The sequence below is a fragment of the Salvelinus namaycush genome, unplaced genomic scaffold, assembly GCF_016432855.1.
Source record: "Salvelinus namaycush isolate Seneca unplaced genomic scaffold, SaNama_1.0 Scaffold10, whole genome shotgun sequence".
NCBI classification, from domain to species: Eukaryota; Metazoa; Chordata; class Actinopteri; order Salmoniformes; family Salmonidae; genus Salvelinus; species Salvelinus namaycush.
This window is the reverse complement of record NW_024057675.1, coordinates 984693-995375: the sequence shown is the minus strand read 5'-3', so window position 1 is coordinate 995375 and position 10683 is coordinate 984693. Positions and strand designations below refer to the sequence as shown.

Sequence of the window (10683 nt, the reverse complement as noted above, 5' to 3'; positions counted from 1 at the left end):
AAAGCACGGACTGCTTTACACCTGGTGTGTGCAATCAATTATTAGGTAGAACAGAAAACTAGCAGGCTCCGGACCTCGCAGGGTCAGACTTGAGTACCCCTGGTATAGGCTATGCTTATGATGGCTGTTCAGCAGTGACGTCTAGTGACGTCTAAAATGGTTTGAAGGAATCAGAGCGCTGTCCGTTTCACCACCATATATAGTAGGCTACTTGGTGAGCGCTGTCCGTTTCACCACCAGAGACAGTAGACTACTTGGAGAGCGCTGTCCGTTTCACCACCAGAGACAGTAGACTACTTGGAGAGCGCTGTCCGTTTCACCACCATATATAGTAGACTACTTGGAGAGCGCTGTCCGTTTCACCACCATATATAGTAGGCTACTTGGAGAGCGCTGTCCGTTTCACCACCAGAGACAGTAGACTACTTGGAGAGCGCTGTCCGTTTCACCACCATATATAGTAGACTACTTGGAGAGCGCTGTCCGTTTCACCACCAGAGACAGTAGACTACTTGGAGAGCGCTGTCCGTTTCACCACCATATATAGTAGGCTACTTGGAGAGCGCTGTCCGTTTCACCACCAGATACAGTAGACTACTTGGAGAGCGCTGTCCGTTTCACCACCATATATAGTAGGCTACTTGGAGAGCGCTGTCCGTTTCACCACCATATATAGTAGGCTACTTGGAGAGCCTGTCCGTTTCACCACCATATATAGTAGGCTACTTGGATATTTACTCTGCTGCGCTGATACTTTGTTTGACACTTTTTCTCTCTCTCGCTCAGGCCCCCCGGATATCCCCCCGCCCCTCGCTCACCATATGTTCCAGGACCTCCCAATTTACAAGTTCAGCACAGCGGACATGGACATGCATTGTCTCACACACACTCTAGCAACGCGCATGCCCCGCCTACCTGAGAGGGGAGCAAAAATGGACTTGTCACTTAAATCTCGCTGGATTGATTGCTTTCATTTTACTTCAGTGACTCTTTCATACTCTTCCACGTGCCCGACGTTTTTTCCCGTTAACTTGACAACCGCGGAAATGTTTGTAATGGCCTGTCAAACACACTCCGATAATGGCTGAAATGGGATCAATGGAACACATTGTTTAACCGTTGAATCGATAAGAACTCTTACATCACAATGAAGAGAGGTGTTCATTTTTTATGGAATTTTTAAAAAGTAAATCATTTTAATATAGTTTAAATGTTTACAAATGAGTTGCGCTGAAATTAAAGCAACTGCCTAAAATGAACCCTCGGATCAGAGTGATGTCATGTCTGATCTCGCAATGTAAAGTATGTTTAGTAGGTGTAATCTAGAGTCAAAGATGTCCTGCTATTGACACACTAGCGCAGAAAAAATCCTCACCTGGACCTACAACCATTTGTATATTAACAAAGTCTAGTTCATTGTATTTTATCTGACACCATAACTTAATAAGGAAATGTGAAATTAAGTATGATGTGTTATAGCTGACTAAGAGATAGTGAAATCAAATGCAAGCATTAACATTGTAAAATGAATGAAATCTATATATATATATATATATATATATATATATATATATATATATATATATATATATATACACACACACACACAGTACCAGTCAAAAGTTTGGACACCTACCCATTCCAGGGTTTTTGTACTATTTTCTACATTGTAGAATAATAGTGAAGACATCAAAACTATGAAATAACACATATGGAATCATGTAGTAACCAAAAAAGTGTTCAACAAATGAAAATATATTTTAGATTCTTCAAAGTAGCCACCCTTTGCCTTGATGACAGCTGTGCACACAATATACAATGTAGAAAATAGTACAAATAAAGAAAAACCATTGAATGTGTCGGTGGGTCCAAACATTTGACTGGTACTGTATATAAGGCAAAATCATAAAGTTACAAGGTATTATTATCAAAGTATTGTAGGCATGGTTATCAGTCAATAAATCAATAAAATAATTCATCAATAGTTAGCAGAAAGTGGACAGACAGACCCCACTCACAGTTGTAAAAAAAAAAAAAGCACATGTATTCAGCCAATCAGTGGGTTCAGGAAGTGGTCTTACAGCCAATGAATGAGCTGGAGGAGCAACACCGCCACCATGGCACTTCCAGCAGCCTGACAGGAAGCTCCTGAGGAGGGAAACAGACGTTTAGGCTGCGTTAACACAGGCAGCCCAATTCTGATCTTCTGCCAATAATTTGGCATGTCTGATATTTTCCCCCATTGTGTAAACAGCAAAAAAAACGACATGAGTCCTACACGAGTCCTACCTTTTGAGTTTTGATTTATACCACATTCATATGTGGATCTCAGTAATGATACAATTCCCATCCTCCATATACAAGGACGCTCAGATTAGATTTTTTTTACACTGAAGTGGTTTTGCACATGACCTACCGTTACCAAGACAACCACCCCAAAGATTAAAGGAACAAAGAGAGGAAATGAGCATTGCCCCCTTCAGAGGCTACATCAGTGTTTAGTGCTGCCCTATCAGAGACTACATCAGTGTTAGTGCTGCCCTATCAGAGACTACATCAGTGTTAGTGCTGCCCTATCAGAGACTACATCAGTGTTAGTGCTGCCCTATCAGAGACTACATCAGTGTTAGTGCTGCCCTATCAGAGGCTACATCAGTGTTAGTGCTGCCCTATCAGAGGCTACATCAGTGTTAGTGCTGCCCTATCAGAGACTACATCAGTGTTTAGTGCTGCCCTATCAGAGACTACATCAGTGTTAGTGCTGCCCTATCAGAGACTACATCAGTGTTAGTGCTGCCCTATCAGAGACTACATCAGTGTTAGTGCTGCCCTATCAGAGGCTACATCAGTGTTAGTGCTGCCCTATCAGAGGCTACATCAGTGTTAGTGCTGCCCTATCAGAGGCTACATCAGTGTTAGTGCTGCCCTATCAGAGACTACATCAGTGTTAGTGCTGCCCTATCAGAGACTACATCAGTGTTAGTGCTGCCCTATCAGAGACTACATCAGTGTTAGTGCTGCCCTATCAGAGACTACATCAGTGTTAGTGCTGCCCTATCAGAGACTACATCAGTGTTAGTGCTGCCCTATCAGAGACTACATCAGTGTTAGTGCTGCCCTATCAGAGACTACATCAGTGGTAGTGCTGCCCTATCAGAGACTACATCAGTGGTAGTGCTGCCCTATCAGAGACTACATCCGTGTTTAGTGCTGCCCTATCAGAGACTACATCCGTGTTTAGTGCTGCCCTATCAGAGACTACATCAGTGTTAGTGCTGCCCTATCAGAGGCTACATCAGTGTTAATGGTGCCCTATCAGAGACCACATCAGTGTTAGTGCTGCCCTATCAGAGACCACATCAGTGTTAGTGCTGCCCTATCAGAGACTACATCAGTGTTAGTGCTGCCCTATCAGAGACTACATCAGTGTTAGTGCTGCCCTATCAGAGACTACATCAGTGTTAGTGCTGCCCTATCAGAGACTACATCAGTGTTTAGTGCTGCCCTATCAGAGACTACATCAGTGTTTAGTGCTGCCCTATCAGAGACTACATCAGTGTTAGTGCTGCCCTATCAGAGACTACATCAGTGTTAGTGCTGCCCTTAAAGAGACTACATCAGTGGTAGTGCTGCCCTATCAGAGACTACATCCGTGTTTAGTGCTGCCCTATCAGAGACTACATCCGTGTTTAGTGCTGCCCTATCAGAGACTACATCAATGTTAGTGCTGCCCTATCAGAGGCTACATCAGTGTTAATGGTGCCCTATCAGAGACCACATCAGTGTTAGTGCTGCCCTATCAGAGACCACATCAGTGTTAGTGCTGCCCTATCAGAGACCACATCAGTGTTAGTGCTGCCCTATCAGAGACTACATCAGTGTTAGTGCTGCCCTATCAGAGACTACATCAGTGTTAGTGCTGCCCTATCAGAGACTACATCAGTGTTTAGTGCTGCCCTATCAGAGACTACATCAGTGTTTAGTGCTGCCCTATCAGAGACTACATCAGTGTTTAGTGCTGCCCTATCAGAGACTACATCAGTGTTAGTGCTGCCCTATCAGAGACTACATCAGTGTTAGTGCTGCCCTATCAGAGACTACATCAGTGTTAGTGCTGCCCTATCAGAGGCTACATCAGTGTTAGTGCTGCCCTATCAGAGACTACATCAGTGTTTAGTGCTGCCCTATCAGAGACTACATCAGTGTTAGTGCTGCCCTATCAGAGACTACATCAGTGTTAGTGCTGCCCTATCAGAGACTACATCAGTGTTAGTGCTGCCCTATCAGAGACTACATCAGTGTTTAGTGCTGCCCTATCAGAGACTACATCAGTGTTTAGTGCTGCCCTATCAGAGACTACATCAGTGTTTAGTGCTGCCCTATCAGAGACTACATCAGTGTTTAGTGCTGCCCTATCAGAGACTACATCAGTGTTTAGTGCTGCCCTATCAGAGACTACATCAGTGTTTAGTGCTGCCCTATCAGAGACTACATCAGTGTTTAGTGCTGCCCTATCAGAGACTACATCAGTGTTTAGTGCTGCCCTATAAGAGGCTACATCAGTGTTAGTGCTGCCCTATCAGAGACTACATCAGTGTTTAGTGCTGCCCTATCAGAGACTACATCAGTGTTTAGTGCTGCCCTATCAGAGACTACATCAGTGTTAGTGCTGCCCTATCAGAGACTACATCAGTGTTTAATGCTGCCCTATCAGAGACTACATCAGTGTTTAATGCTGCCCTATCAGAGACTACATCAGTGTTAGTGCTGCCCTATCAGAGACTACATCAGTGTTAGTGCTGCCCTATCAGAGACCACATCAGTGTTAGTGCTGCCCTATCAGAGACTACATCAGTGTTAGTGCTGCCCTATCAGAGACTACATCAGTGTGTAGTGCTGCCCTATCAGAGGCTACATCAGTGTTAGTGCTGCCCTATCAGAGACTACATCAGTGTTAGTGCTGCCCTATCAGAGGCTACATCAGTGTTAGTGCTGCCCTATCAGAGGCTAAATCAGTGTTTAGTGCTGCCCTATCAGAGACTACATCAGTGTTTAGTGCTGCCCTATCAGAGACTACATCAGTGTTAGTGCTGCCCTATCAGAGACTACATCAGTGTTAGTGCTGCCCTATCAGAGACTACATCAGTGTTTAGTGCTGCCCTATCAGAGACTACATCAGTGTTAGTGCTGCCCTATCAGAGACTACATCAGTGTTAATGCTGCCCTATCAGAGACTACATCAGTGTTAGTGCTGCCCTATCAGAGACTACATCAGTGTTAGTGCTGCCCTATCAGAGACTACATCAGTGTTTAGTGCTGCCCTATCAGAGGCTACATCAGTGTTTGGTGCTGCCCTATCAAAGACTACATCAGTGTTTAGTGCTGCCCTATCAGAGACTACATCAGTGTTAGTGCTGCCCTATCAGAGACTACATCAGTGTTAGTGCTGCCCTATCAGAGACTACATCAGTGTTAGTGCTGCCCTATCAGAGACTACATCAGTGTTAGTGCTGCCCTATCAGAGACTACATCAGTGGTAGTGCTGCCCTATCAGAGACTACATCAGTGGTAGTGCTGCCCTATCAGAGACTACATCAGTGGTAGTGCTGCCCTATCAGAGACTACATCAGTGGTAGTGCTGCCCTATCAGAGACTACATCCGTGTTTAGTGCTGCCCTATCAGAGACTACATCAGTGTTAGTGCTGCCCTATCAGAGGCTACATCAGTGTTAATGGTGCCCTATCAGAGACCACATCAGTGTTAGTGCTGCCCTATCAGAGACCACATCAGTGTTAGTGCTGCCCTATCAGAGACCACATCAGTGTTAGTGCTGCCCTATCAGAGACTACATCAGTGTTAGTGCTGCCCTATCAGAGACTACATCAGTGTTAGTGCTGCCCTATCAGAGACTACATCAGTGTTTAGTGCTGCCCTATCAGAGACTACATCAGTGTTTAGTGCTGCCCTATCAGAGACTACATCAGTGTTTAGTGCTGCCCTATCAGAGACTACATCAGTGTTAGTGCTGCCCTATCAGAGACTACATCAGTGTTAGTGCTGCCCTATCAGAGACTACATCAGTGTTTAGTGCTGCCCTATCAGAGACTACATCAGTGTTTAGTGCTGCCCTATCAGAGACTACATCAGTGTTTAGTGCTGCCCTATCAGAGACTGTCAGTTTTAGTGCTGCCCTTTCAGAGGCTACATCAGTGTTAGTGCTGCCCTATCAGAGACTACATCAGTGTTTAGTGCTGCCCTATCAGAGACTACATCAGTGTTTAGTGCTGCCCTATCAGAGACTACATCAGTGTTAGTGCTGCCCTATCAGAGACTACATCAGTGTTTAATGCTGCCCTATCAGAGACTACATCAGTGTTTAATGCTGCCCTATCAGAGACTACATCAATGTTAGTGCTGCCCTATCAGAGACTACATCAGTGTTTAGTGCTGCCCTATCAGAGACCACATCAGTGTTAGTGCTGCCCTATCAGAGACTACATCAGTGTTAGTGCTGCCCTATCAGAGACTACATCAGTGTTAGTGCTGCCCTATCAGAGACTACATCAGTGTTTAGTGCTGCCCTATCAGAGACTACATCAGTGTTTAGTGCTGCCCTATCAGAGACTACATCAGTGTTTAGTGCTGCCCTATCAGAGACTACATCAGTGTTAGTGCTGCCCTATCAGAGACTACATCAGTGTTAGTGCTGCCCTATCAGAGACTACATCAGTGTTTAGTGCTGCCCTATCAGAGACTACATCAGTGTTAGTGCTGCCCTATCAGAGACTACATCAGTGTTTAGTGCTGCCCTATCAGAGACTACATCAGTGTTAGTGCTGCCCTATCAGAGACTACATCAGTGTTAGTGCTGCCCTATCAGAGACTACATCAGTGTTTAGTGCTGCCCTATCAGAGACTACATCAGTGTTTAGTGCTGCCCTATCAGAGACTACATCAGTGTTTAGTGCTGCCCTATCAGAGACTACATCAGTGTTTAGTGCTGCCCTATCAGAGACTACATCAGTGTTTAGTGCTGCCCTATAAGAGGCTACATCAGTGTTAGTGCTGCCCTATCAGAGACTACATCAGTGTTTAGTGCTGCCCTATCAGAGACTACATCAGTGTTTAGTGCTGCCCTATCAGAGACTACATCAGTGTTTGTGCTGCCCTATCAGAGACTACATCAGTGTTTAATGCTGCCCTATCAGAGACTACATCAGTGTTTAGTGCTGCCCTATCAGAGACTACATCAGTGTTTGTGCTGCCCTATCAGAGACTACATCAGTGTTTAGTGCTGCCCTATCAGAGACTACATCAGTGTTAGTGCTGCCCTATCAGAGGCTACATCAGTGTTAGTGCTGCCCTATCAGAGACTACGTCAGTGTTAGTGCTGCCCTATCAGAGGCTACGTCAGTGTTTAGTGCTGCCCTATCAGAGGCTACATCAGTGTTTTTTTCTGTTTCATGTCTACTGAACAGAACTCCAGGTTAACAGGACCTTCTCTATTTTCCTTCTAGGTCTCTCCAACTCTGTTCCTGGAGAAACGTACAGCACGGTAGCTCTCCTGGAACAGGGCTGGAGTTAAAACCTACAGGATGGTAGTTCTCCGGGAACAGGGTTGGAGTTAAAACCTACAGGAGGGTATCTCTCCAGGAACAGGGTTGGAGTTAAAACCTACAGGAGGGTATCTCTCCAGGAACAGGGTTGGAGTTAAAACCTACAGGAGGGTATCTCTCCAGGAACAGGGTTGGAGTTAAAACCTACAGGAGGGTAGCTCTCCAGGAACAGGGCTGGAGTTAAAACCCACAGGAGGGTATCTCTCCAGGAACAGGGTTGGAGTTAAAACCTACAGGAGAGTATCTCTCCAGGAACAGGGTTGGAGTTAAAACCTACAGGAGGGTATCTCTCCAGGAACAGGGTTGGAGTTAAAACCTACAGGAGGGTATCTCTCCCGGAACAGGGTTGCAGAGCCCTGCTCTATGTTAGCAGTATGTGGGGGGGGGGACAATTATTCACAATTCAACTATAGAATAAACACATCGTATAGTAATGAGCTGTGTCGGGTTTCAAATAAAATAAACACACCTGGAATGTCAAAATCACAATGCTTGTATTGAGTAATACCAATGATTATGTGAAAGTTCATATCACATTGGAGCTATGGGGCTTCTATTCTGAGTTAGTGTTTCCATTTTGGGATGCTCCTCTTCAATTCCAGAGATTAGCTTTTCATTACAAGGAGAGCGCGGTCACAGAGGTAGGAGGAGCGCTTTTCATTATACGATGTGTGAATTCTACTGTTTCATTTATAAGATTTTTTTTTCCCATAACAGGACCTTCTTGACCGGCCAAGACCGATGGACGATCAAATCTATCAACCTACCAACCAACCAACCAACCAACCTACCTACCTACCTACCTACCTACCTACCTACCTACCTACCTACCTACCTACCTACCTACCTACCTACCTACCTACCTACCAACCAACCTACCTACCTACCAACCAAACTATCAACCAACTAACCTAACAACCAATCAAACAATCTTCCAACTTACCAACCATCCATCCAACCAACCAATCTTTCAACAAACCTACCAATCATCCACCCATCTCACCTGTGACCTCCACGTTAACAGTCCAGGTACTGTGTCCCAGGGGATTAGTGGCGTTGCAGGTGTACTCTCCAGAGTGAGACTTGACCATGTTGGTGATGGTCACTACGGATCTACCTTCCATGGTGTTGGGGGCGGATTGGGGGAGCAACCAATCGTACGAGGGGGCAGGGTTACCCTTTGCACTACAGTTAAGTGATAGGGTGTCGCCCTCTGTGATGCTCATGAAACATCCAGGACTCATAATGATCTGAGGCTTGTCTGGGGGAGACAGTGAGAGAGAGACAGTGAGAGAGAGACAGAGAGAGAAACAAGTTGATTAATGAGAGATAAAGAGAGATGAGAAACAAGTTGATTAATGAGAGATAAAGAGAGATGAGAAACAAGTTGATTCATGAGAGATAAAGAGAGATAAGAAACAAGTTGATTAATGAGAGATAAAGAGAGATGAGAAACAAGTTGATTCATGAGAGAGAAAGAGAGATGGGAAACAAGTTGATTAATGAGCGATAAAGAGAAAGTGATGAAACAAGTTGATTAATGAGAGAATATGAAGTGACAACATCAGTCAACGTCATGACTCGTCTGGTTTCTAACTAACGGTTGTACTAAATGTGTGGAGACAGAGAACCAGATGGACTCACAGTGCACGTTGATGTTGAGGCGGTCTGATTCCATTACAGGAGGAGGTTGGGGTCCCTCTGGTCCCAGATCCAACATGGCTGAACAACACAACTGGGCCCCGTCGTCATCTCTACTAGGGGTGAAGTCCAGGGTATAGGTCCCATTCCCTGGTGTCTTGATGTCGTTCTTGGATTTAGGTTGTGTGTCTAATTCTGTCTGTTCACCAGTGGTATTGACTTTGTAGAAGGTCACCCTGAGACTCCCAATAGGAGCGATGTTCTGGACAAGACACTGTAGCAGGTACTGATCCCCCTCAACCATCGGATCAGGGTACTTCCTATAGCTGAAGGAGACACGGTCTGGAAGCTCTGTGGAGGAATGGAAACACACACAGTGATTTAGTGCAGAGCCTTACTAAGAATACATTCAGAAACACCAGAGAAGATAAGAGAGAGACGTCACTCACTATAAACTGTGATGTCCAGCTGTTTCGCACACTGGCCTCCCTCTGTGAAGCACTTAGGGTTGTTAGTCCAGTCAGTCACACTGTCAATTCAAATGAAAAATTTAAAGTGCATTTAAAATGTATCAATAAAAAATAGAAGCCAGAAATGTCTAAAATACCAGTAAAACCATTAATTAAAGGCTATTGAAGCCTTTTTTAAACCAGTTAAAAAAATCTCAGCTGTGTCTGCCTCTCTTACCTGTCCACCCTCCAGTTTAGGAACTTCACCTCCTTGTCTGTTAGACCCGTCCCTCCCTGGGTGGTTTCCCAGCCCATCTCTACAGGGGTATCTGAAGTACATTTGGCTGAGGCTGGGTCTCCATACTTCACCACCAGCCTGGCAGGACTGACCACAGGGCACTCAGCATCTGGAAGACAAAAGTCAAGTTAAAACTTTATTGTTCTGTTATTGTTGATTTTATTGTTCAAACCAAACAGGACGATATTATTGTCTAATGTTTGTCTATTTGCATGTTAATCAACCACATGTTACACTCCATATGTCACGACCGTCGGAAGAAGTGGACCAAGGTGCAGCGTGGAGAGCGTACATTTTCCTTTATTTAAATAAATGCCGCCAACAAAACAAGAAACAAAGAAACGACCGTGAATCTTACTAGGACTATAGTGCCACTAACAAAGATAACTATCCACACCATACAAAGGGAGAAAAAAGGCTGCCTAAGTATGATTCCCAATCAGAGACAACGATAGACAGCTGTCCCTGATTGAGAACCACACCAGGCCAAAACATAGAAATATAACACATAGAATGCCCACCCTAATCACACCCTGGCCTAACCAAAATAGAGACTAAAACCCTCTCTATGGCCAGGGCGTGACACCATAACCCAGAAATAGCCACACACACACACACAAGAAGAAGAACATGCACACATACCGCACACACTAGTGATGCGCGTGTTGACTCATATTG

At 44.8% G+C, this 10683-nt stretch overlaps 1 protein-coding gene across 1 annotated transcript; it reads right to left on the bottom strand.

Moving 5' to 3' along the window:
* Positions 1-1796: 1796 nt before the first annotated feature.
* Positions 1797-10246, bottom strand: LOC120035249 (cell adhesion molecule 3-like). Its single transcript, XM_038982039.1, has 6 exons — positions 10240-10246; positions 9946-10114; positions 9708-9787; positions 9262-9609; positions 8621-8878; positions 1797-2148 (listed from the first exon to the last, which is right to left on the bottom strand). Exons 1-6 carry the CDS (start codon positions 10244-10246, stop codon positions 2078-2080), a joined length of 933 nt encoding a protein of 310 aa, XP_038837967.1. The 3' UTR covers positions 1797-2077.
* Positions 10247-10683: the final 437 nt, after the last annotated feature.